The 27,949-nt window shown below is 39.4% G+C and overlaps 2 protein-coding genes across 2 annotated transcripts; one reads left to right on the top strand and one right to left on the bottom strand.

The window, feature by feature from the left end:
* The first annotated feature begins 8,511 nt into the window (after positions 1-8,511).
* On the top strand, positions 8,512-11,979 carry LOC145813665 (uncharacterized). Its single transcript, XM_082909429.1, has 5 exons — positions 8,512-8,755; positions 8,967-9,064; positions 9,211-9,310; positions 10,164-10,346; positions 11,560-11,979. The coding sequence occupies exons 1-5, from the start codon at positions 8,699-8,701 to the stop codon at positions 11,680-11,682; spliced, it is 561 nt and encodes a 186-aa protein (XP_082765555.1). The 5' UTR covers positions 8,512-8,698; the 3' UTR covers positions 11,683-11,979.
* A 968-nt stretch (positions 11,980-12,947) lies between these two features.
* Positions 12,948-27,451, bottom strand: LOC145813664 (uncharacterized). The gene is made up of 7 exons (XM_082909428.1): positions 26,555-27,451; positions 23,934-23,972; positions 23,768-23,838; positions 14,634-14,698; positions 14,453-14,542; positions 14,244-14,336; positions 12,948-13,654 (listed from the first exon to the last, which is right to left on the bottom strand). Exons 1-7 carry the CDS (start codon positions 26,977-26,979, stop codon positions 13,250-13,252), a joined length of 1,188 nt encoding a protein of 395 aa, XP_082765554.1. The 5' UTR covers positions 26,980-27,451; the 3' UTR covers positions 12,948-13,249.
* Between the last annotated feature and the right edge of the window lie 498 nt (positions 27,452-27,949).

The following is a 27,949-nucleotide window of genomic DNA, read 5'->3' as shown; positions in this document are numbered from 1 at the left end:
CTTCATTTCTCAAAATTAATTATACAAATTAATTTATCCAACTAATTAGGGCATTTTCCCATAATTAACATAACAACCCCAAGGTTCCACTTTTATCCATAGTTGATCATCTATATCATTTCTCTATGCCAAACATGCATATAGGTTTAATTATAAATAAAACCCCATCTTTTGTAAAATTACACAAAGACCCAAACTTTCTCAAAATTACCCAACAACCCCTAACATATCAAAATGTTAAAATTCAAAAACAAAGCCCATAAAGAGGAGTAGGGTATCCCTACCTCGAAGTTAGAGCTCTAATGGAGAAGGAGAAGAAAGTGAAAATGCTCCAAACACCACGATTCTCAGATCAAAACAAAACCCTTGACGATCAACACACTTTTTATAAAGGCCGGAGGATAGGGAGACACTCTAACTAGATCAAACCCTAGAGAGAAGGGAGATCCTAGAGAGAGGAGCTCTCAAAAGTGTTTTTAGAAAGTTAGAGAGAGAGAGAGAGAGAGAGAGAGAATGTAAAAAGTGATTTTAAAACGCCTAGCTGCCAACTGATATATGACACTCCCGCTCGAGCGTCAAGAACAGAAAACTGATTCCGCTCGAGCGCAAGAATTCCCGCTCGAGCGCCAAGACACAAAGACAAACACGCCCGCTCAAGTGCGAAAGACCAGCCCGCTCGAGCGTAGATTTTCATCTCCCAGAAATTTCACCAACGAGGTACTACCCGCTCGAGTGCAAACAAGCCCGCTCGAGCGCAACCCGCTCGAGCGCAAGAAACCCGCTTGAGCGTAGAAAACACACCTGCAGAAGTTTTGCAGGGACTCGGAATGCTAGAAGGGTGTAAACCCCGCTCGAGCGCAAGATGACCTGCTCGAGCGGACCACTCAAAAAGTGGGCAACAACAATGGGAGCCAAAGCTCTACCAACCTATAAAAACCAAGCCCAACACATCCTAAAACTCAAACAAATGGATTTAAAGGACGACAACAAGATAGATGCAACTACCAATTCCACGGAACCGAGTCCAGAATACAACTGAACAGTAAAGGGACAACCGGGATCGCTATAATAAGTGCAGTACTAATCCAAGAAGAAAAAGGGGAGCAAAGGGCTGTTTACTATGTAAGCAAAACCCTAACCGATACAGAAACGAGGTATCTACCCTTAGAGAAATTAGCACTAGCTTTATTTATGGCTTCAAAGAAGTTGAAACATTACTTCCAGGCCCATAAAATTGTGGTGCTAATAGAACACCCCTTGAAGTCCTTACTGCAATAAGGAGACCTGACAGGAAAAATAGCCAGATGGGCAATCACCCGAGGCCAGTATGACCTGGAGTACAGGCTAAGGACAGCAATCAAAGGCCAAGTTCTGGCCGACTTCGTGGCTGAATTCACACCAGAATCCATCGAACATTGGGCTCCGTTGAGCTAGGATGAGCGATGTCCAACCGAGCAAGGAGAAGCACAGCCAAAGGCAAAAGAACAAAGGAAAGAGGACAAACTCAGACCCTGCAACATTTACATCGGCGACTCCTTTCGACTGTTTGTTGATGGGAGTTCAAACCGACAAAGAGCGAGGACAGGAGTAGTATTAATATCCCCATATGGGCAGGTACTAGAATAGTCAATTCGTTTGGGGTTCAATGCCTCAAACAATGAAGCAGAGTACGAAGCACTCATTGCAGGACTAAAGTTGGCAGCAACAGTACAAGCAGATGAGGTAATAGTTTTTTGTGATTCACAACTGATAGTTAACCAGACAACAGGCGAGTTTGCAGCCCGAGATGAACGAATGTCGGCCTACGCAAAGGAAGTCATCAGACTGTCAGCCTTATTTCAGAACTGCCGACTACTTCAGGTAAGCCGAGATGATAACAGCCACGCCGATGCGTTGGCCAACCTAGCTAGTGCAGTACAACCTGAAAAAGCAAGGATAATAATGATTGATTACCTGTCGGGCCCGAGCATTGAACCAGTAACCGCGGAGCATGAAGCAATGTGCGCAGACATGGGACCAAGTTGGATGGACGCAATTATTGCGTTCCTAAAGGAATGAAAGCTATCAGATGACCGCAATGAAGCACACAAGATCAGATTGAAGTCGGCAAGATTCAGTCTGACAGTAGAAGGACATCTCTACAGAAGGTCCTTCACTGGACCCCTTTTAAGGTGCGTACACCCTTTGCAGGTTGAAGATTTTTTATATGAAATCCATGAAGGAATTTGTGGAAGCCACGCTGGGGGCAGATCACTAGCTCACTGGGCCATTACCCAGGGGTATTGGTGGCCTTACATGTAAAAATATGTAGAAGCCTATGTGAAGAAGTGTGAACAATGCCAATGGTTTGCACCTTTGATACACCAGCCAGCTGCTGACCTGAACCCTGTATCCAGTCCTTGGCCATTTGCCCAATGAGGCATGGATCTCATTGAGCAATTACCCCAAGCAACTGGACAAAGAAAGTACTTGCTGGTAGCAACAGATTACTTCACAAAATGGATAAAAGCAGAACCTCTTGCCAAGATCCGAGATCTGGATGTCAAGAACTTCATATGGAGAAACATCATCACTAGATTTGGGATTCCGAGAGCAATTGTTGCAGACAATGGAACTCAATTTGACAGCAAGCTAATCAAGAACTTCTGTGCAAAGTTCAAGATCAAGAACTACTTTTCGACCCCAAGCTTTCCACAAAGCAATGGACAAGCAGAAGCATCCAACAAAGTAATTTTGGATGGAATAAAGAAGAGGCTACAGGCAGCAAAAGGCAAGTGGGTTGACGAATTACCCAATGTACTCTGGGCATATCGGACTACGCCGAGAAGATTAACAGGAGAATCCCCCTTCGCCATGGCTTATGGCACAGAAGCAGTCATTCCGCTGGAGATCGGCATCCTAGGAATCAGAACCCAGGGAGTAGAAAATGGGACTAATGATGTACTCTAAGCCCGAGATCTGGATCTTTTAGAAGAAAGAAGAGAGAAAGCTGCAATCCAGCTTGCAGCATACCAACAGCAACTTGCAAAAGCTTATAACAAGAAGGTCAATCCAAGAGAGTTTCAAGTCGGCGACCTAGTCCTGAGGAAAGTCGTTGGCAATAAGAAGGATCCCAGAGAGGGTAAGCTTGGCCCAAATTGGGAAGGACCCTACAGAATCATCTCGGTACTGGGTAATGGGGATATCGGCTTGAAGATAATGAGGGCAAATAGTTGCCAAGACCTTGGAACACTTGTAATTTGAAATTTTTCTATCATTAGAATTTCTTTGTTCATTTGCCATTTGCCGAAGTAAATAAATAAAGATTCAGTTCTCTTTTCAAGATACTTGACATTGTCTCTAGAACACATGCATAATGAGAACCCAAGTGGAACTCAGGTTCACATTAGGGAGCAGAGAGAAGAAGAATATGTTTAACACTTGTTTAAATTTATGGACAATTTACAAGTTAAGTTAAACCGAAATCATTGTTTAACACTTGTTGAAATTTGTGGACAATTTACAAGTTAAGTTAAACCGAAATCATTGTTTAACACTTGTTGAAATTTGTGGACAATTTACAAGTTAAGTTAAACCGAAATCATTTGTTTAACACTTGTTGAAATTTGTGGATAATTTACAAGTTAAGTTAAACCGAAATCATTGTTTAACACTTGTTGAAATTTATGGACAATTTACAAGTTAAGTTAAACCGAAATCATTTGTTTAACACTTGTTGAAATTTGTGGACAATTTACAAGTTGAAGTTAAGCCGAAGTCATTGTTTAACACTTGTTGAAATTTGTGGACAATTTATAAGTTGAAGTTAAACCAGTATGATGCTCAACACTTGTTAAAAGTTTACAAGTTAAGATTAAAACCAAGAAGTTTGTCTATCCGAGGTGTGTCACCCCGAAAAAGATTGTATGAAGAAGGAAGAGTATGTGAAAGACATACAGAATATTCTAAGTATAGAATCACACAAAAACAGTCAAAAGAAGACAGTGGTACATGCAAAAGTTGTATTAGCATTCAACAAAGAGAAAGAACATCGGCCATACGGAGGGCTTACATTGTTTCAAAAACAAAGAAAAACAAAGTACAAAAGAAAAGGACATGGAAATTAAGACTCCTCAGCATCGGCAACAGACTCGGTTTGGACCTCGGAAGGCTGCTGAGAAGCCACCTCGGCTGCCTTTTCTACCTCAAGCTCGGCATTAATTTCTTGCAAAGTTTCTTCAAGACTCTTCTCGGCAATGGTCACATCGGCTGATGTCTTCGCGGAAGTTGCATCTTTGCGAACCTCCTCATCCTCCTCATCTTGAGTCAAGTCCAGGACTTGCTCATTCTGAGGAGGAGACTTGGCCCCAACAACATCTTTGGACTTCTTTATCAAAACTTCCTCCTCGGCCTCATCCTCAGAATCAGATTCATCACCAGACTGAACAGGAGTTAGAGTTGGGGCTGGAGGGAATGGAAGAGGAATGAGGTCGGCATTTCTGAAGGGTGAGTCCTCGGGGACATTAAGCTTCTTTAGAAGAGACATCCAACCAAGGGTGAAACCCTTGTTGCATGCCTGCTTCACTTGAAGTTCATAAGCCTCCGTGACATCGGCCATGCCTTGAACGTATGCCTTTTCATCGGCGTCCTTAATTTCAGCCTCTTTGGCAGCCAAGGCTTCTTGAAGCTCTTTTTCTGCTTGGGCCATCTTCTCCTCGGCCTCTTTTCTTTGGGCCTCAAAGACCTTCCTGATGGCCTCGGCAGATTCAGCCTTTTCCTTGGCATCAGTTTGAGCTTTGATGGCGGCCTCAGCTTGGTCTTCCAGTTTCTTCATTTTTGACTGTAAACCTTTATTGGTCTTTTGAAGAGAAGAGAACTCCCTCTTCATCTCGGCCAACTTCTCCCTATTTTTAAAAGACTGAATTGAAAATGAATGAGCATGCTGAATGGCCTGAAAGTAAACAAAACGAAAGTTATTAGAAAATTTCTAAGTATGAAAAAGAAGGAAAAAAGTGTCAGATGAAAGACACTTACTTGGACAGAACGTTGAAGCATCAAGGCATAGTTCTCGTACTCGCTGAACCCGGCGTTTCATTCCAGATCGCCTGGTAGAAACAGAGCAGTACTGAGCGCAACGCCGACATTGATATCCTCGGCGCTATCATTAGCCATGACTGGCTTATCTTCCAAGGTTATTTCAGGGGCCCAGGGGGCAGCAGGCCTCTTAGACCCCGAAGTCGTTGCAGAAGATGATCTCGGCTTCTTCGATTTTGGCGATTCGGATGGTTGGACCTCAGAGCACCTCTTCCCAGCAGAGGGTTGAGATTTGTCACTCTCAGCCAACTTGGATATTGGCAAAGCATCCTCAGACTCAACTTGAGTAACTTTAGTCTTTGGCTGAGCTTTTTTTATTCTTTTCGGCTTCGGTGGAGGAAGGGTTTGAGTTGGTTGTGCATCAACATCAGAAAGGATGGTGGCCAACAGATCTTTTGCAATTGGTTTTGGGCGACCCATCTCGGCAGTAGAAACTGTTCGGCGTCGACGGCGACGTTGGGATATTGGAATCAAGTATGGAGCTGAAGTTGACGGTTGCTCGGCTGGATCAGAGGTTGACCCTTGGTCTGTCCGAGATGTGGATGCGGTCTGTGGCGTTGTGGTAGAGGGTGGAGAAAGGCTTTTCTTCTTCCTCCTAGGAACGTCGGGCAAAGCTGACTTGTACGTTGGAATAAAATTAAGAAGCAGAGGCGCCATTCATTTATGAACTGGCAGGTCCAAGAGTCTCTTCAAATCCTTGCTAGGGACGAAGGATTGACGAAAGTTCTTTGGTGGCTTAGGAATAGCTGCAAGAAAAGCAAATACTAAGAAATAGATAAAGTACGCAAGACTTTAAAAAAAAATATATAGGTATGAATGCAGGGCTCTTACCATTACCCTCTACAAAGATTGATGGAAGGAGAGGGAAGAGATGGAGGTCTTCATCTGGAGCGAACTCCCAGTTCCCCGAAGTAATGAAATAATCATCCCCAGCTCCCTTGTTGGAGTCAGGGAGGTCGGCGACAATTTTGTATTCAGTGGACCTCGGCTTGAGGTAGTAAACGTAGTCGGTGTCTTTTTTGAGGCCACACATAGTGTAGTAATACTGGATATCGGCTAATGTGATCCTAGCGTTCTCTTGTTTTGCTAAGGCTATGATACCATTGATGGTTCGATAGGAGTTGATGGAAAGTTGCATTGGGTTCAACTTATAATAATGAAGTATTTCACGAAAAAGGATGTTGAGTGGGAGCCGAAGTCCACACTCAATGAAGGCTACCACAGGGAAAGGCATGGAATGATCAGTAGGCATGATGGAGTCATCATCCCCAGCCAACCTCAGATGGACGTCGGCTGGGATTTCAAACTCTTGTCTAAAGAATTCCAGTTTAGATGGGGTGTTTACTCTATGTTTCCACATGCCCATGATGTCGGCTTAAGTGGAGATATTAGATTTCAGGAAGAAGTATTTTTGGAAGGTTTAAAGGACCTCGGCTAAAAACCTAAAAGTACACTTTGATAAAGGTTTGTATGGATCTAAAGGAAGTTCGTTTCAGTTTTTTCCTAAATTATGGGTTCTACAGACAAATCCCAAAACCTAAGTCTATGGAATCGAAGACTGAAGGCATGAATCTGGAAAAGACACAAAACACAGAAACAAGAACGGAGTTTCAGAATCAAGAACAGAGATGGTCTATCAAGAGCATAAAGAATACAAGAAGTATAGGGCTAGGATCAGTGGCAAAAATACAGGGAAGTGGTGAAACAGTGCGTGTGTTCAAGATATGGGCAAGGGCCAAATCATGGAATAAACGCATTCAGATTCACAAATTGAACATTCGAATGAAGCAGTAATAACAACAAGTTCCAGAAAAACAAATTAAGAAACTGGAATAAGAAGGAATAAGTGTATTACCAGAGGAAGAACGAAGCTGGTGTTGAGTATTTCCGAGGACAGAAGACGGCGGCGGACGGGAGAATCAGCACAAACTTAGTCGAAAAAAACGAACGACGATGGTTGCAGAGCTTTGGAAAGCTTGAGCAATGGAGGATTTCGAAGGGTAAAACAAGAAAGAGAGAGAAAAAGCTTCAGACGAGAAAGAGTAAAGTGAAAAGACAGGGGAAAGAAAAAGTTTTGATTAAACTTGAAACGGCGGCAAAAAGGAAATCAATGACTCTAGAAAAACGAATCCGTCAGGCGGCGCATACAAGCACAAAAACGATCTACAGGCGCGTCCGGAGTACGATCCAGTAAGAAGAAGACGCGTGGCTGAAACAGTTGAGTTGTTTGTGCACGACAGCTCACAAACAAATAAGGGCACTTAGAAGTCTTGATCTTTAAAGAAGGTATGTCAGCCTTTAAATGATGATCTCGGCTAGAGCTGTTACGTCGACAAACTGAAAGGAAGCACAGATATAGGTTCCATCACCTCAGAATGCCGAGGTAATAGAACTTAGGGGCAGTTGTGGGGATATATTTTATGAGTACCAACATGTGGCTAAGGTGACGCCGACGTGTCAGCTGAGGTGTTACGTGTCCAGATCATGACGCCGAGGTGATCTTGGTTAAGCCGAGGTTATCTCCGAAGATATCGAAGTCTGAGAAAAGCAGATAAGAGACAAGAGTCCTAGAATAAAGAAAAAACTTAGCCAAGATAAGGATAAAACTCTTAGAGAGTTTATATTTATCTCTGAAGGAGTCCAAAATAAGTACTGAACATGAATCCATAGAAGTCAGGCTTCTATTGAGATTAGGATTGAGGTAACTATAAAAGAGACGCACCCCGTAGGTCTAAGGTACGCAATTTTATGCTTTTGATACTCAAGCTTGTGAGTTTAGCACTTGATTTATCTTTGAGAGATATACTGATTTCATCGTCGGAGTGCCCCCGGGTGGACGAACCACTGCCGGAATCTTCTCTTTCTGTTGCAGGTCAGCCAGGTGCGATCTATTCTGCCGGTGTTCTCCAGCTAGTTACTAAGCGGGTAGTGTGGTCAGAAAATCACTCACACAGTATGTATGTAGATTTAATTGTAAGATGAGGTGTCCCAAAATTAATGATATGTTTTGTAGTAATTTTATTTGATATTATTATTGTAATAAAAAAAGTTAAAAATTAGAGGTTCAGAATAATTTATGAGGTGCTAGCACTGTTATTATTATTAATCAATAAATTAATATATTTTTTTTCTCATCTCTCCTCTTACATTCTATATATTAATAAAAAAAAATTACAAATCATCCCAAAAATTATTTTCAAAATCCATAACTAAATAATTTTTTTCTTTTCAAATCAGGATTTAAAAATTCAAAATACAATTTCAAATTTAAATCATAATTTTAAAACTAAAACAAACGAACTTAATTTTTTTTTTTTCTTCCATAAACCATAGTTTGAAAAAAAAAAAAAAAAAAAAAAAAAAAAAAACTGATTTAAAAATTCAAAATACAATTTCAAATTTAAATCATAATTTTAAAACTAAAACAAACGAACCTAATTTTTTTTTTTCTTCCATAAACCATATTTTGAAAAAAAAAAAAAAAAAAAAAAAAAAAAAAAAAAAAAAAAAAAACTGCAAAAACAACAGGAAATTTGCAAGGAAGGAAGAAAGAAGGAAAGGGGCGTTTTGAGTTAGCAGCAGCAGCGTAGTTCACAAAAATCTATCCTAAATTCCACTCTCTTCTATGGCTCCGGTTGCTCCCAGATCTGGCGACGCCATTTTTGCCAATGTTGAGCGCGTGGTACCATAACTCTCTCTCTCTCTCTCTCTCTGTTTGTTTCCCGGGAATTATACGAAAATGAAAATAAACGATATTCTTTCCGGTCCATTTGTACTTTTTAACATGGCCGTTCTCGAATTTTTCTTTCTTGCTATTTTCCTAGGAAACGAATCGGCCATATGTATCTATTTGAAAACGTTGACTAGGTCATGTCAAATTTGATTGATTACAGAACGCCGAGCTCTTCACCCTAACCTATGGAGCCATCGTGCGTCAACTCCTTACGGATCTGGAGGAGGTTGAGGAAGTCAACAAACAGCTTGATCAAATGTATATATATATCTCTCTCTCTATATATATATTTATATAAACCACTATTGACATTCCTGTTAGAATTTTTAGTTGATTTTGTTTGTTTGAAGATCGTTTGAATAATAGTTTGATAATGTGCAATTGGATGCCTAATTCTTTTGCAGGGGTTATAATATTGGAATTCGATTAATTGATGAGTTCTTGGCAAAATCCAATGTCTCCAGATGCGTTGACTTCAAGGAAACAGCTGAAGTAATCGCAAAGGTCCATTATTATCCCCCATTGTTGTTTCCTACCCAATAATATATATATATATATATATAATTGTTACTACTGTTGTCTGCTTTAATATTGACATGGTAGATTAGTTAGAAATGGGAAACAGTATATCACTTTTGATTCTAAATTGTGAAACAGAGTCCATTGTATACACTAGTTTTAGGTTTTCTGTTAGCTCTTTAAATCAGAAAAAACTTTTTTAAAAAATAAAATAAAATCGTACAATGGTAATCTACATGTTTCTGTTAAGTAGGTAGAAGAGCGAGGTGGCAATGACTAATTTACCTTTCAGAATGTGGCCTTGTAGTTTGTGCTCTCTAGTTTAGGTTTGGTTTTGTGTTGTGAGATGCTGTTTTGTTTGGATTAGTCTCTTGGGCTGTGAGGGTTTCATCTTCTTTTCTAGGCTAGGTCTTTTGGATTGCTTACCCTTGAGGGTTTTGCCGGTTCACCTTCATGGGAAGTGTTTTCAGTTTCATTTATGTATTTTATTTTGGGTAATAGACCCTTTCTTACCAAAAAGGGGTGAGTGGATAATAGGAATTTTGTAGTTCTTTTGAAAAGGATTCAATATGAAGATTCTGCTGTGTGGAGATGTGAGAAAGCATGGTGATTAATAAAAGAGGAGTCAGAGACAACTTGAGATGGTTACCTTGAGGATTGAACTAAATAAGTAAATATAAATTTGTTATAAAGATACTAGATAAATAGAAAAAATAAAAAGATGTTATGATATACTTCAGACTTGTCATATCATTTCATCTTACCGTCATAGTATTTTTGGTGTCTATCTTCAAATATTTGGTTTTTTCATTCATTAGCTAGCAATACTTGCAAACAGGTTGGTTTCAAAATGTTCTTGGGGGTCACTGCATCAGTGACCAATGTGGATGCTGATGGAACCTGTTGCAGTCTTATTTTGGAGGATAACCCACTAGTAGACTTTGTTGAGCTTCCTGATACATGCCAAGGTCTATATTATTGCAACATCTTAAGTGGAATTATTAGAGGAGCACTGGAGATGGTAAGCTTTTCCCTTGTATCAAACTATTTCAGATCTCCCATTTCTAGTTTCTTTATGTTATGACATTTTTTTCTTTTGCTTTGGATGATTGACCTGATTTTAGTTTTCTGCACATTGCATCTTTTGAATTTTGCATTTTTTTATGTGAAATATATATAAATTTTCTTACGGCGCAGTGGCTTGTGCTAGGATAGGATTCCTATGTACTTGCGGCAGTGACTACATCGCCTGTGATGAAGTTGCTTAACTCACTACAGGAACATGATTGCTCAAACATGACTTAGGAAAACCATATGTCCCGTCTTTGACTACAATATTATTACATATAATGAAATGTCAATGGAGGGCAGGAATAACATGATTGTTATCTATTTTTCTTTTTTCATGGTATTAAAGGCATTGTCATCTTTTATCTGTAAGAAGCACCATTTCACGCCTTGCTTCCTCGAACTGCCTTATTTTCTTTTAATGCATGTCTTTTTTTCTTTTTTCATGGTATTAAAGGCATTGTCATCTTTTATCTGTAAGAAGCACCATTTCACACCTTGCTTCCTCGAACTGCCTTATTTTCTTTTAATGCATGTCTTTTGTCATTTTGAAATTTAATTGTTATTAAAATTAATTCTTAAGGATTCCATCATTCCCTGTAGTTTTTGCAATTCTGGTTTCTAGAAATCTTGTCTAGTCCTGTTTCTATTTCCCAGAAGACAACATTTTGACTATGATATTGGTTTTTTTGTGAAATTGTCAAGGGATGGAAGATAAAAATTGATTACTTTGAGAGTGCTTGAGCTCTTTAGAATGTTTTCTTTCATATTAAGACATCTCAAATGCTCATTGCACAAATTACCAATGACGATGTCAAAAACAGGTATAAGCAGGGAAGACAATTTCATGTTGTGGACATCTCAGAGAAAACAATAGAATGAGAGAGAGCTAGGACCATGAAAGGAAGCATAAATAACAAAAATAAAAGAGAAAGGAGAAGAAAGAAAAAATAAATAAAGACCAAAAAAGGGCAGATATAATGAAGGGAAGTGGAAATACTTTTAATTACACAAACGATGTTAATAAAATTGAATCTAAAAAGAAAGGGCATGGAGGCCTTATGCTATCTTTGGTGAGTATTGCATGTCCAATGCTCGATTGGGTCAAGAACGGATCATTGCTCTTTATAAAGATGCTCAGTACTGATTTTGTTCCCCATGCTCAGGTGTCAATGAAGACTGAAGTCACGTGGCTCCGTGATATGCTTAGAGGGGATGATGCATATGAGTTGCAGGTCAAACTTTTGAAGCTAGTTCCTGAGGAGTATCCATACAAAGATGATGAGTAAACATGCTAGGCTACGCAGACTCTCATATATTGTATATACAATTTATGGTTTTCATGTCATCCCTATTACCTCTAACAACAGATTTTCATCTGCTGTTTTTATTTTAGAATTTACAATTGCTTTATCTTAAAACTCTTATGGGAATTTTGATTAGATTTTGGAGATTTCACATCTGTTTTTTGTAATTTCTGAAAATACTTAACAGGAAGTGCATCCTGTCGAAAGTTATTTCTTGGAAACTTTCACCAATTTTTATTATATGCTCAGACTCAGAGCATGAATTTAGAATTTGTGGAAGCCACAGCATTTGATAGCTTATTCGATGCATAAACTGAAATTGTTATGATGAACTTTCTTATTCTTCCATGTGTTATGTCAACTGGAGGTTCAAGCCCAAGTGGTTACAATAATATTTCCTTTTTATACATTATCCTGAATGCCATTGTTGATTGATAATGTAAAGCAACACTAACAAATACAAGTTTTGTATAGTGGTCTCTAGTCATGGCCTGCTGTATTTTTGAATATGAGCCTGATAATAGAAACTCATCTTTATTTTACCCCCTATTTTGATATATGCCCGACACTCCAAAAATCATCTAGCAGGTCTAGAACATTATGTGTTCATTTTCTCATCCAATAATAATTTATATTTTGTCCAGCCGGCCTTTATTTTAGGGCCATATATCTAGTCCGCTGGCTTAACTCACTCGGGTGTGTCATCCATGCATGTACCCCCTTTGTTTTTTTTCCTTTTTTTTTTTTTTTGGAGAAACAACAAAACAAAGATATATTAAGTTGAAAAGTTGTTTACAGAACGAGCTAGAGTATTAGTGACTATATTTATATGAATTCTTGAAAATAAATTAATATTCATGGACACTTGGACAAGGGGGTGTGATGTGTTTGATGCTTTTTACCTGGTACTTCTTATATATTTGTATTTAACATTATTATTATATAAATTTATTATTGTACAATTACTATAAAAAAAAAATTATAATGTCTTTTTGAGACTGTTTGTTATGTATAATACCATTTCATCTTACATAATATATTAAAAATAAAAAATAAAGATAAATGATTATGTTTCGTTGAGTTCGTGTACTCTTAAATTTGATATTTGTAAAGTTTGACCTCTAACCCGAATCCATGTAAACACAAGGCAAGAATACTGGTAGGCTTCAAAGTTGTAGTCAAACCTTATAAAACCTAAATGAATACAATGAAGGATAGCCACAATAGCAGGTACCCCAAGCAGCAACTTGAGCAAAGGTAAAAAAGACTGATCAGATTAAGAAGAGTGAAAATTTGGAAAATAATACACTTACACACAGAATCATCATACAAATATAGATGGTGCTGCGTCGTGTCAAAGTTTCAGCAAAAAATTATCATACTTTATTCATACAGATACAAGTCGCTAGCAAAGCTTCAAAAAGTGGTCATTAGCCCAAAATTGAACTTGCTAATGCTACCCCAAATCGCACAGAAAGCTGGATTGGTGGTTGGCGTCTCTCTCTCTCTCCCCACATGAGCACAGTCGAGCACGACTCAGCCAATAACCTTAATAGACTCTACAATTCAACCAATCAATAATGGTTTCCACGATCATTTCTCGTTCGGGTTCAAATAGTAGATCATGCAAGCATCCTTGAAGCAGTTTGATGGTTTTGTCAGTTGAGGAGGCTTCTTCATATAGTTTTTTAGAAGCCTCCGGGTCAGTAATCGTGTCAGTGGTACCATGGAGAACTAGAAATGGCACTTTCAATCTTCTCAGATTCTGCTGCAAGTATGTCGTGATTCGGAGAATCTCATAACCAGTCCTTATCCTGATGGATCCGGTATAAACCAGTGGATCCGAATACTTTGCCACCAGTGCTTCTGGATCCCGACAAACCACCATTCCCTGCTTGTTTGCAGCTCTTAATTGCAATCTTGGAAACAACCAGGAGAAAACTGGGGCAAGTACCTGCATCATGCCATCATTCATCAAGGACGTGATTAGGAGAGATATTCAAGTAAGGGTCGTCATTTGGCCTCAAGGCTCAAAGTACAACCTACACCTGCCTGGCCCAAGCCCGTACCCTAAGCATTTTGAGCTTGCCTGAATAATGCTTGGATTGGAGCTGGGCTGGGCCTACGTGTTGAGGCCGAACTTGTGAGAGATAGTTTGCTGGCCTGACCTCGGAGCTTGGTAGAAAATATAAAAGTATAAGAAAAAATATGAAAGAAATAAATAAAAGCCGGAAGGATGTCCAAATCTTGCCCTATTGGGCTAGACCCATGGCCTGTCCGCTAGCCCACTTGATGCAAGCCCATTTGGACAAGGCTTAGGCCTAAAGTTTTTGCCCCGGCTTGGCCTAACCGGAACAAGCTTGCTGGGCTTAACCCACAGGCAGGCTTGGGCCCCCATTTTGTGGGCTGGTCCGGCCCAGCCTGATGCCGACTCTCATATTCAAGACTACTTAGTTTTTTGGATTCATAATTTCAAAAGCCATAACAAATGATAAGGAAAATGGGAAATATGATTAAAAGAAAAAATAAAAAGTTACTCTTACTGTAAAAATTGGATGGGATGGTTGAACTCCTACTGCAGGGGAAGTGAGCACAACACCAGCAATGCAGGCTTCAATATTTGGGTCCAGTACTGCCTACAATTATTCATGTGAAACAATACAAACTTAAAACATTCCTAGACTCACAAGCTTATATATATATATATATATATCAATATCAAAAATCAACAAACATGTCAAACCAACCTCACCTTAAGGATTATGGCTCCACCAGTGGAATGCCCAAAGCAAAAACATGGAAGTCCAGGATTTTCAGCTACAACTTTTCCAATAAATGATTTCTACGTGCACGAAAGCAGACGAATTAATGATACATCCCATTTTAAATGTAATCTTATATATGCATCTTTTAAGGGGAGTCTCAACGCATACCGTGTCCGCAACAGCTTCATCAAGAGAGTGAACATATGCATGCAGCCCATCACTTCCACCGTGTCCTAAAACAAGATGAGTTTGAATCAATTATTGAAAATATTGAAGTACATAAACAGAATATCACGTGAGAAAGAGAACAATAAGAAGAAGAAACTAGAACTGAGATTTGCTCAAGCAAATAACCCAGTCAATGATGTCCTATATTTCAACACACCCCCTCCCCGAAAAAAAAAATAAAAAATGAAAGAACTGAACAAAGCCAAGAGAAAAGAAAAGGTTAATGTTCATCATGCACGTGCACACGTGCGCACGCAAGAGCAAATTGAACACCACATATCAATTTCAAAAACTGCACTAAAAAGGGGGTTAAACGATGAAGAAACTGATATGCCATTTAGCTTATTCTATGAGCATAGTAACTATCATGGAAAGTATAGTTCTCTGATTATGTTTTAATTCAAATATGAATTGTCAGCCCTTCTATGACCTAATTTACAGAGACCATGTGAGCTTACTTAACCACAAGCCTTTTTCTAGTGGCCAGCGTTAGAATTAACCTATAAACAAGTTCGGTCTAAAATTTTGACAGCATATAAAAATTTCAACTCCATAAAGAATCAATAGAATGCTTTAATTTGGCATGAAGCAGGGGGGAAAAAAGTTTATAGAAAAGCACACTAGCACTAGATTTATGTTACTGCACTCTCTCAAGGCTTCAAATTTCCTTAACTAGCATGCCTCAAATGCAAAGACTCAAATAATAAGCTTACTTAATAACTGGAGCTTCACAATTTACTTTTTCGCACCAATGGCATCCAAATTGGTGTACACTCATCCCTGCAACATCCAAATATAGATATGCATAGTTGAAGAATCGTGTTCTCTAGACTTCAAAACATAAATTAAGAATAATAAGGCTGCTTCTTTTGAATGATTACCAAAAGGATGCATGGAAAGAGTGGATGCTATGTTTGAAAAAGAGGAAAAATGAGCTTGAAACTTCATGCTCGTTGCTCTTGACAGATCAAGTATTTCAGCCTCAGAAAATAACATGGGGGTGTTTGGCAAGTTGGGTTTGGGCTTTTTTTTGGCTAAAATCTACAAAAAATAGCAAATAAGACAAAATATCACATCAAACCCATAATCATTTCACTTTTTCTCTCACAAACATCACATCCAATTACAAAAAAATCCCACCCTCTTCCCAAACACAACTAAAATAGTCAACTTCCCAAACGAGGGTCATAGCATTTATACCATTGAATACTAATCATTTTAGTTTTTGTGCCCTAGTGTGGAATTTGACAATTCTATCCAAGAGGAAACACTGTTCTGAAATAGAAGATGATGAATGCGTGCACAACTAATAATATTATTCCCACTGGTCTTTACTAACTGTGTTTTTTTTATCACCACCTACTCAGATACTCGTGATTGGTTTCTAATTTAGTATTATAATCATTAAGAAAATAGCAAAGATGGATGATGTCTCACTTACCATTTACCTGGTGATATAAAATGATGAAAAATAGTGGACTTGTCTTACCTCAACATGTTAGCTAAAGCAAGTGCACCAGGTATGCAGGGAACAAATACTCTCAAATTCAATGGCTAGAAGAAATGTTCAAGATCCTAACTCAAGAGACAGAGGTCTTGAGTTTGAGAAATTACCCTTAAGACCATCCTAAGGGATTTATCTCAATGATTACCTGGTGTATATGGGACGGGTAAAATGTACTGTTCATTCCTAGGAGTCAGGAAGGTGGAAAGAGAAAACCTCTCTCTCTCAAAATTATTTTTTCTTCAGTAATATGATCTCTCTTAATATCTATTTACAAGAAAGAATTGAACCACCCAAAATTATTGTGGTTGCACTTGCACACTGTTAAAACCTACCATCACCTACTCCACCTACTCCACCTACCACCACCTACTACCACCTACTACACACCTACCACTACCACCTACTACTACCTACTCCACTACATCTCCTATATAAGGAGCCCCTCACCATTTGTAATTTACAACATACATCAATCATAATACATACAATTTATTCTCTCTGTATTTCTCTCTCTATCAATTTTTCTTACATGGTATCAGAGCAAGGTTAAGACCTTAGTATTTTTCGCTTCACCGGCAGGCGGCAACCTCGCCTTGGCCGCCCGCCGGACCTCAACCTATTCCGCCCGTCAAGATCAACTTCCCATCAAGCTTCAACAAAGAAAGGACCAGATCTTCTTGTTGCAGTATTGCTCTTTGATTTGCCCGGACTACAGTTTCTGCAGCATCCAACGATGCATCCACCTCCCACTGTGTCTCCTATCTTGAACTTGCTCACATTGGATCCCACCTCTATCACTTCATCAACCACTTCATGCCCTGGAACCATGGGGTAATTGGACATGCCAAGATCCTTCTTGATCTGCTGACTATCAGAATGGCAGATTCCACAACAACTCACCTTGATGAAAACCTCTTCCGGACCAGTGTTCCTGAGAGTGTAAGTATCAGGGGAGAGTACTCAGAACGGTTCGCCTCCGGTTTCGCCTGCTGGATCTACGCCATCTCCATCCTCAACTCGATCTCCATCGTAGGTCCGACCCGAAACCCGTTCAAACAGTCCGTCACATTCGGACCCACATTCTCTGGCGCTGCCGCCGCCGCCATCGGAAACGACCTGCCCTTGGCCACCAGACACAAATATGGACAAACCACCAGCACCGGGCGGCGCAAGCGGGGGACGCACAGTCCCGGCGAGAGAAAGTATCTCGAATCGGCCGTGTAGTGTGACCACGCTTCCAGCAGGAGCCGCTGGCTGACAGAGCGTGACGATTGGAAACGGTGCCGCTTCCGCTGAGAACAGAAACTCCTCTCCATTTACATTAATCAACCCACTCTCTCTCTCTCTCTCCTATCTCTCCAGATGATGATTTTCTGTGGGCCTATCTCTCCAGAGCATTTTCTCAAATCCAATCAAGAGCATTTTCTCTCTCTCCCTTTACTTTTTCCACTCCCACAAAACATTATCATCGCCATTCCCTAACCCACATGGGCTTGTTCCCATCTTTTCATATAACCCATCATGCATCCCACTCACTAAAATATCAAAACTATATCACACAACCACCGCAATGGTGCTCTTCTGCTCTTTTGGTTTTCACCAAATAATGGGCCAGCTGTCCACTCCCGTTGCTCCACTTTCTTTATTTTTTTATCTTTCTTTTTTATTTATAAAAAAAAAAAAAAAATAATAATAATAATAATAATAATAATAATAATAATAATAATAATAATAATAATAATAATAATAATCATAATGATCAATACACAAAAAAAAAATAAAAAAATACAGATTTGCACAACAACTTTGTTTTATTTATATTAGGGATCAACCCCGATCACAGTTCTCCACACCATAAAAAAAAAAAAAAAAAAAAAAAAAAACGCAAATCCAACACCCACTACAACAACAGATTTGTTTTCTTTTCTGCAGACGGCCACACACCGACCTCACTTCTTCGAATATTCCGCCGGTCTTTTTTTCTTGCCTCCGTCCTGGGCGGCCCTTGACAGTGTTGCCTCCGTGTTTCCCACTCCACTGGCACGATCATTCCACACTGCTCCTCCACTGCAGCATATGGCGGCCCTCCAAATCGGAACATAACGGTGGCCTTCCGCTTCAGCTCCTTATTTTCCGCCTTTAGCACACTTATCTCTGCTCGCGCATCCTTATACATGCGCTGGAGCAGAGCCAGTTGGGCGTTTAACTGCTGCACCTCATTTGTCCTACTCTGCAGCCGGTGCGACAAGTTTGTGACCGCAGTCATGGTTTCCACGCATGACTTCAAAGTATACTGATTGGCCTCAATATCAGTTTGCACCGCCATTTTTTGCTCCACAGACCGCATCGGAAAGTTCAACGGAGCAAAACCCAAGGTGTTTGGTTGAGGTTCACTGGCCACCGCACTGGTTATCTCTCTTGTTGACTCGTTGAGGTCGGGAAAGAGAGTGAGCAGACCACGGGACGAAGAGGCCATATTCTGGGTAGCTGAACGGGAAGAAGAGGCCATTGTTCAGATGTTTCAGAATGCAAATATTCAGATATTTCAGAATGAAAATGTTCAGCGGTTTCAGACTGGTTTGCACAGCCTCCGCCTCAACCTTGGTTTAAATAGTCAGGGCCGATCCGCGCATCGCGCGCCACTTGACGCCAGACGACAAAACGGGCGCGCAAGCCAATGTGGTGACGCGCCTCGCCATCATGTCCGGCACATCTTTTTATGACTTGGGCTCGCCTTTTGATGGCACGCCTTTTTATGGATTGGGCACGCCTTTTGATGGCACGCCTTTTGAAAGATTGGGCACACCTTTTGAGGGTGCGACTTTTTAAGGGTCCGACAAAACTCTGTAAACTGTCCCGACATTGATTCCGGTTAGCTCCTTCATGGGTCCGACAAGACTCTGTAAACTGTCCCGACATTTGATTCCGGTTAGCTTTTCCAAGGGTCCGACAAGACTCTGTAAACTATCCCGACATTGATTCCGGTTAGTTTCTACAAGGGTCCAGCAAGACTCCGTAAACTGTCACAACAACTGCCACAACACCTTTTGAGGGTGCGACTTTTTTAGGGGTCCGACAAGACTCTGTAAAATGTCCCGACATTGATTCCGGTTAGCTCCTTCATAGGTCCGACAAGACTCTGTAAACTGTCCCGACATTGATTCCGGTTAGTTTCTACAAGGGTCCAGCAAGACTCCGTAAACTGTCACAACAACTGTCACAACATTGTCTGCTACAACGGTCCGACATGACCCCATAAACTGTCTTCTACATCGGTCCAACACGAGCCAGTGTCTTCTACATCGGTCTGCCATAATCATACAGTCTTCTACAACGGTCTGACACGACCATACAGTGTCCCCTATCCATTTTTTATTTTTCAGATTATTTTCTTGTTTTGTTACTCTCTCCAAACTCAAGTTGGTTAGTTCCTATCCCCCTTGAGTTTGCGGGGGCTGTTAAAACCTACCATCACCTACTCCACCTACTACACCTACCACCACCTACTACCACCTACTACACACCTACCACTACCACCTACTACTACCTACTCCACTACATCTCCTATATAAGGAGTCCCTCACCATTTGTAATTTACAACATACATCAATCATAATACATACAATTTATTCTCTCTGTATTTCTCTCTCTATCAATTTTTCTTACACACACAAACAACGTCAAAAAACGTGAAGAAGTCCTTAAGATTCAAAAGTCTGCTGCTGCTCCTTTATGCTGGGAGAATAGGGAAGCCATTGACCACACATTTCAAACTTAATTCTCACAACATTCATGCCGAACTTGAAAACAAAGGTTCATTAATTCCATTAAAACAGAAAAGAAGGGAATTAAACAATTTCCAAATACATGCATCATCAAGTAATGACTTGAAACGATTTGTGGCATGCCACAGGGTAATGAGATTATGAATGAGATTGCAGTCATCGTGAAACTGATGCACACAATTTAGGCTCACTCACTAATATCTTATGACAGATTCACCAGCTCCAAGGAGTATCAGAGGGGGACCATTCAATCCTTGCGGAAGGAAAATAAAAATTGTAAGTGTGGTAGGTAAAGTTGAGTGTGTTAGGTGAGAGTTGAGTGTGGTAGGTAGATGTAAGTGTGTTAGGTGAGTGTTGAGTGTGGTAGGTGAATATGTTTTTCTCTTCTATATATAGGAGAGTCATTGTATACAAAAATATATCAATCAATAATACATCAATAGATACATTAAATTTTACATGGTATCAGAGCAAGGTTAAGAACCTAGCAATTTCGTTTCACCGGCGGGCGGCAATCTCGCCTTGGCCGCCCGCCGGACAAACCCAAATTTCCTAATTTCTTCTTCCATGACAGCTTCTTCAAACGTGTTTCAGAATGATCAAACGCTCAGAGCTTCCAGTACCTTTGTAATTGACTACATCAATATATTCATGGTCCCCTCCAGGGACCTTCCCACTTGACAATCTTTTCTGCTGCTGTTCTCAGTGTTGTTGTTGTTGTTGTTGTTGTTGCTCCTTAATATAATAATATATCTTGTCCAGAGTTGAACATATAGGAGTTCATTCCACGTGTCAGGTACACCAGGAAGGCACCAATGGCTGCAATCTTGGAATCTCAATGGTGATCGTCTCTCCTCCTCCGTGAAGTTCAGCCACGGCGGCTCTCCGATCGTCTCTCCTCCTCCGTGAAGTTCAGCCACGGCGGCTCTCCGATCGTCTCTCCTCCTCCGTGAAGTTCAGCTATGGCGGCTCTCCGAGCCCCACCCAAAGATGGGTCTGTTTCGAGACTATGGAATAAGGGGTTTTCTTGTTCTTTTGACAGCAGAGAGGTCAACTCTTCGTCTTCCCAGAACAGGTCTTGTTCCAGTAGCTGTGGAGGCTTAGGGCTAACAATATTATCACTGTAATGACAATCTTCCTCTTCTGAATCTTAGTCCAAGCCCCAACCTGCACTCTCTTTCCCACGCAGTTCCCAAAACACATCCACTATCTCACCTTTATTTTTATTATTATAAAGCACTGCCCCCTGTTGATCTCAGACTCATGACTCCTTATTATGCTTCTCCCTCTCTCTCTCCAACTTTCTTTATTATATATATCTCTTTTTATTATACTATATTACCCAAACTGTCTCCACTTTCTCACATGGGTTTGTCCCTCTCTCTCCTCCGTTTGATTTCCAAATCAATTTCTTTTATTTATTTTTTTTCCAATTCACTTTTCATCTTTTTTAAATACCCACTCTCCAATAATCTATCTTTTGTAGGGGCCCTCACCCCCACTTTCTTTTGAAACCATCACACTGATGTTTTTCATATAATCCATCTCCAAATATTTTTATCTCTTTTCTTTATCCCTTGTTTTCTTTCATTTTATTTTTATTTTTAAAAAAAAAAAACAAAACAAAACAAAACAACCTTTTTACAAACTTGTCATTTCTTCATGCCAGGGATCAACCCCGATCAGCATTTTACACCAAAAAAAAAAAAAAAAAAAAAAACACACAAACCAAAACACACATCCACAGGCAAGATTTTTCTTCTCTACTCTGCCGCCGGTCTCTTCTTCTTGCCTCCGTCCTGGGCAGTCCTTGACGGTGCTGCCTCCGTGTTTCCCACTCCACTGGGCACGATCACTACTCTCTGCTCCTCCACTGCAGCATATGGCGGCCCTCCAAATCGGAACATAACAGTAGCCTTCCGCTTCAGCTCCTTATTTTCCGCCTTTAGCACACTTATCTCTGCTCGCGCATCCTTATACATGCGTTGGAGCAGAGCCAGTTGGGCGTTTAATTGCTGCACCTCATTTGTCCTACTCTGCAGCCGGTGCGACAGGTTTGTGACCGCCGTCATGGTCTCCACACATGACTTCAAAGTATACTGATTGGCCTCAATATCAGTTTGCACCGCCATTTTTTGCTCCACCGACCGCATCGGAAAGTTCAACGGAGCAAAACCAGAGGCGCTTGGTTGAGGTTCACTGGCCACCGCACCAGTTATCTCTCTTGTTGACTCGTTAAGGTCGGGAAAGAGAGTGAGCAGACCATGGGACGAAGAGGCCATATTCTGGGTAGCTGAACGGGAAGACGAGACCATGTTTTTGGGTTGCTAAGTGTTTCAGAGAAGCAGCGATTACCGATTGGTACTGTCAGACAGGGTTGGTTACAGAGTGTTTCAAGATTTGCAGCTCTTAGAGACAAGCTCTCCGAGAGTTCAGAGGTTTCAGACTGGTTTGCACAGCCTCCGCCTCACCCTTGGTTTAAATAGCCAGAGCCGATCCGCGCATCGCGCGCCACTTGCCGACAGACGACAAAACGGGCCCGCAAGCCAATGTGGTGACGCGCCTCGCCATCATGTCCGGCACATCTTTTTATGACTTGGGCTCGCCTTTTGATGGCACGCCTTTTTATGGATTGGGCACGCCTTTTGATGGCACGCCTTTTGAAAGATTGGGCACACCTTTTGAGGGTGCGACTTTTTAAGGGTCCGACAAGACTCTGTAAACTGTCCCGACATTGATTCCGGTTAGCTCCTTCATGGGTCCGACAAGACTCTGTAAACTGTCCCGACATTGATTCCGGTTAGTTTCTACAAGGGTCCAGCAAGACTCCGTAAATTGTCACAACAACTGTCACAATATTGTCTGCTACAACGGTCCGACATGACCCCATAAACTGTCATCTACATCAGTCTGCCATAACCATACAGTCTTCTACAACGGTCTGACACGACTATACAGTGTCTCCTATCCATTTTTTATTTTTCAGATTATTTTTCTTGTTTTGTTACTCTCTCCAAACTCAAGTTGGTTAGTATCTATCCTCCTTGAGTTTGAGGGGGGCTGTAAGTGTGGTAGGTAAAGTTGAGTGTGTTAGGTGAGAGTTGAGTGTGGTAGGTAGATGTAAGTGTGTTAGGTGAGTGTTGAGTGTGGTAGGTGAATATGTTTTTCTCTTCTATATATAGGAGAGTCATTGTATACAAAAATATATCAATCAATAATACATCAATAGATACATTAAATTTTACAAAAATCCATCAAACTCAAAGTTGAATCATCTGTCAAATGTTTTCCCACAGCTAGAAGTTGCTAGCTGCAGGTGTGAAACCAAGGAATACTGACAACTAAGGCCCCGTTCAATTGTCAGGAAAAGAAAGTAAAGTATAGGAAAATCACCTTTTCCATAACTTTTTCCATGTTCAGTTAGCAAGAAACTTATCTTTAACTTTCCCACTAGGATAAGTTTTCCCTCAAAACATGTCCCGCAAAAATACAAGATTTTGCAGGAGTCTCAGCAATACACTTTTCTTTTCCTGACAAATGAATACACATGGAAAACAAATTTCATATTCCCTCGCTTCACTACACTTTTCCTGGGAACAACTTTCTCACACAAAATTCCTGACAACTGAATGAAGCCTAAAAGAAAACCTCAGGAAAACAAACGAGGTGGACTATATGGTAAGAATGAAAAACAATTGCAAAATTATGATCTATATCATATTTTTGGCAAAGGCACTTAAAGGTCAACAACAGTCTGCCAAGTGAAATGATTTTGAGCTTACCAGTCCAATCCATTGCGTAGACCTTGAATCCATTTGCGTTCAGCTCCTTTGCGAACTCACCATACCTGTCACTGTTATAAAAGTTGCATATGTCTTAACCAATGATACAAGTTACAGAACCAACTAAAGTTCATTATATATCCAAGAGGAAAGGAAGATTACACACCCGTGTTCATTCAGGCCATGCAAAACAACCACAAGTCCCCTGCACAGGACAGATTGATTATCGTCATCAACTTTTTTAATCTAGTGGTTCAAACAGTAAAGTACAGTAAATATCAAGGCCTGTACAAAACAAAAAACGTCCGTTCAAGCTTTACAAGAAATAATTTGTAGATACTTTATTTTCATGCATTCCATACTTGCAAGATACCACTGTGAATGATGAAATAACCCATTTACTTAATAATCCAATTCTGTTATTATTTTTATGTTTCTATTTTCTTTTTGTAAGTAGATGACCCAACTCATTTAAATTGTTACAAAATAAAAAGAAGAAATAAACTGTTACAAAATGGAAAAAGAAACATATTTGGTACTGAATTAAAAATATGCTTTACAGAAAAGTGATTTTTCTTAAAAACAGCCCACTTTCCAACATTGTTAGAAATTAGTTTTCAGGTTTTCATTTTGACTTATTAATTAATAAACAAAAAATAAATAAAGAGTGACATGTCCCCCAAATTTTGGTTTATCAGGAATTTGAAGTGAGACAGGTTAGGCGATATCATGAGAAGCTTAGGCTTAGTTGCAGCATCTTTGTTCATAACAAAAACTAACCATTCACTTGATCTAAGCATAATCCATTTGAACAGTGGCCTAAGTTCCCACCCCGGTTGGTTACCTCTCCTATCTTATTTGTACAATTCAAGTCAAAAGATAATTCACCAAGCTGCTAACCCTACATCTTTAAATTCTGAAACCTCTTTCACCAAAGCATGACAAAATCTAGGGTTGCATTGTAATAAGTATCAGAGTAAATGGCTTTAGGGCATGGATCATCTGTCCCGCTCTTTATACTATTGTCTGTCTCATACTCTTTTAACCACTTATTTTGATGATATGACAATATGTAAGGGATATGAGACAGATGATCCAAATTATGTACTCTTTGTCTTCAGTGTTATTAATTAATTTCAGAAAACATAATATGCTGGAATCTAAATTTTGGAAATGGATAATCCAAAATATAGAATCATGGACCATACTTTCAAATTTCAAATTTCCTCAAAGATGTTTATGAATAGTTCTTTCATCTTCTTCCTAGCAAGAGGCCATATAATGATTGTTAAAAGCCATACTTTTGGTATCCCCACAAGTCAGATTCTTTTTTTCATAACACTGACTAGCTAAAATTGTGTGCCAACTGAAGAGGCTGACAACAACAAAACTAAAGCACTTCCAACATTATCACGTTGCAAGAGTAAGAAGCTCTCTCTCTCTCTCTCTTAGTGGCATGAAATCAAAGAGCAGGGTAACAAAACAAAGAAGTCATTTTCATCAAAGAGATACTTGGGTTGTGGAATCCTTGGGCTGCAGACCTGGTACAGGGAATTATACCAGTGATAAAAAGCACACAACAATAATATTCTATTTAGATATGATTGAGAGAATCATATAAATATTATATAGTTTTTAATGGTAGGCCACAAACAAAACAGATGGTGCTGAAGTTGATGTGTGAGAACATCAATTACTATTACTATGAAGCCTCATTGAACTGTAGCATTCAAATTTACAGTCTCCATGAAAACAAGAAGAATAAGCAGGTGGATTTTCTGGCCATTCCTATTACCAGACTGAACGGATTGAAATGTCCCAGCAATGCCATTACCAAATCAGTATACAACAAATGCATATGTATTTGCTATGAACGTTTCTGAAGCTTTGTCACACTTATTTATTTTATTTTATTATTTGGTAAGAATGCCCATAAATTGTTAACTTCTCACACTTTTTTTTCAAAACAATAATTTGGTTAATTTTAAACTCTGCATATCGTAAATAACTACTAAATGGTTTTTTAAATTCAACCCATCTTTCTCACTCGTCAAACAGCACAAAAATTTAGATGTAAAATTGGAAACGCATTGGGTTTACAACCACCACTAGCATATATCTAAACCAAATCAAAATAAACTAAACCTATTAATCCCATTCATACTAAAACTAGTATGAATGAATATAACTAAATCATTAAGCAAAGAAAAAAATTCAACAGACCCACAAAATAAAAACATCAAATTTTTGTTGAAAAATCCAAACCCAATTCCATCAAGTATGATTATCTCAGCCATGAGATCATCAACAAGAAGCTTCATCACGAAGCAATGAAACCAGAAGCTTGCAGATTGATCAACAAGTTGGAAGTAACTCCATGGAAGCTTCATGGAAGCTCCATGGTCAAAATCTTAACAAAGAAGAAAATGAGAAAAATGTGAGAATAGAGTTGGAAACAGCTCACCACCATCAGGTATTCACACCTGAGGATTTGCCTATAAATAGATTACATTAGTTGTTGTATTTAAGTCAATTCAATGAGATAGAAAAATAAGAGATACTATATGTGTCTACAATAATTCAAGAAATAAAATAGTTTGTTCTTCCATTCTCAAAGGATCCCATTCCCATATCTCATCAAGTGAAATTTAATTTTTCCATCAATTTTAATCCTTGTAACAGAAATTGAAAGATACAAAACTCTCAAGAAATTGCACTGAGAAATTGAAACAAGAATAAAATAAAGCAAAATTCAGCTAATTTGAAAGAAAAATATTAGTACTCTACCTGATTTGTTTAGAAACAAGGGTCCACGATTGAGTAAACATGGTCTCCCCTCTGGATGTAACGAACAGAGAAAATTCCCTAAGCGAGTTTTCATGATTGGCCTGCATCACCCTCCGAATCGCGAGCGCTCTCCTGGCAGCCACGTCCTGGTCGACCACGGAGCTGCTCTTCCACGGAACATTGGGCGGCACTCGCAGCAGCACCGGCGGCAACTTCCTCTGATCCTGTTTGTCATCCTGCAACAATGCAGCGGTTGAAACGGAACGCTTTCGACCACGGAATGGTAAGAGGAAGAGCATGACGATCGCATTGATCAGAATTAACAAACTATTCACAACTCGCATCGAAAACAACGCATTCACTCGTCCGCTAGCTCCCGATGTAAGCATTACAGCCGCTACTGCTGCTGAATCGCCTTTTTCCATCGTTCTTCTTTGATTGATTCCCTTTGATTGATTCCCAAAATCCAATTGTCTATTTCGATTTTCTCACAAAATTATTCAATTCAATTTACGAAATTCACAAATAGCAATGGAGGAGCTTGTTGAATTCAATTCGATTGCATGTAATGGCTGGCTGGTAGAGAGAGAGATAGTTTTTGAATGAATTAGCGGAGGATTGACGCAATTTCTTCTTCCAAACTTTTTTTTCCTTTTTTCTCTCTTCTGTGATTTTCCTATCCTTTCTCTCGCTCTCGCTCTCGCTCTCTCCGCGAAGAAAATTGGAACACGTGTCAAATTTGTTGGGTTGAGATTCATTTTCCAAATATGCGGCTACCCGTTTATTGCTCCTTTCCTTTTCTTTTTCTTTTTTTTTTTATGTTGTTTAAGGTGGTCAATTCACGACCTCTTTTATGATTACACGTGTCATGTCGTAATAGGCAATTCAACGACTTCTTTACTATTCTGTTAACACGTGTAAAGGATGATTTATGGATTTATGATAGACAAAAGGCTTGTTTTGATAACATTATTAAAATCAGTTTTTTAATTCTTTTAGTTTTTTTTTTTTATTATCATATCTCTTCTTTATTTTTTTTAACTTTTTTAAAAAATAAATAAATTAATTTAAAACTTTTAATTTACTTCTTAAAACAAGTCAAAGATCCCCTTCATACTTAAAAAATCAAACAATCAACAAATTTTTAACTTATAAAAAAAGAATTTATAAAACTGACTTCAGATTAAGGTATACTCTTACGAATTTTCGACTCATGAAAAAAGAATCTACATTTAGGTGAAGTTATTCCATAGGTCTAAAATTTCATTTAATCAACGTTCTCGGCCAATGGAAACAATACATGGAGCCTAAGAGCATCTCCAATGCACTAGGCATATAATACTTATTAGTTAAAATGCCTAGTGTGATTCATTTTTTTCAATTCCAATGCACTAG

The sequence above is a fragment of the Camellia sinensis genome, chromosome 15 (genome assembly GCF_055761805.1).
Source record: "Camellia sinensis isolate YWXY chromosome 15, ASM5576180v1, whole genome shotgun sequence".
In the NCBI taxonomy this organism is placed as follows: Eukaryota; Viridiplantae; Streptophyta; class Magnoliopsida; order Ericales; family Theaceae; genus Camellia; species Camellia sinensis.
This window is presented reverse-complemented; position numbering and strand designations above follow the sequence as displayed.

What these genes read in the sequence shown, in the direction of transcription:
- LOC145813665 (XM_082909429.1), top strand. Translation starts at nt 8,699, where the DNA reads ATGGCTCCGGTTGCTCCCAGATCTGGCGACGCCATTTTTGCCAATGTT. An exon ending in AACAAACAGCTTGATCAAAT is followed by an intron (nt 9,065 to 9,210) that starts GTATATATATAT and finishes ATTCTTTTGCAG; the next exon opens with GGGTTATAATATTGGAATTC. An exon ending in TTAGAGGAGCACTGGAGATG is followed by an intron (nt 10,347 to 11,559) that starts GTAAGCTTTTCC and finishes CCCCATGCTCAG; the next exon opens with GTGTCAATGAAGACTGAAGT.
- LOC145813664 (XM_082909428.1), bottom strand. Translation starts at nt 26,979, where the DNA reads ATGGAAAAAGGCGATTCAGCAGCAGTAGCGGCTGTAATGCTTACATCG. An exon ending in CTTGTTTCTAAACAAATCAG is followed by an intron (nt 23,973 to 26,554) that starts GTAGAGTACTAA and finishes TGTCCTGTGCAG; the next exon opens with GGGACTTGTGGTTGTTTTGC. An exon ending in GTGGAGCCATAATCCTTAAG is followed by an intron (nt 14,337 to 14,452) that starts GTGAGGTTGGTT and finishes GAATAATTGTAG; the next exon opens with GCAGTACTGGACCCAAATAT.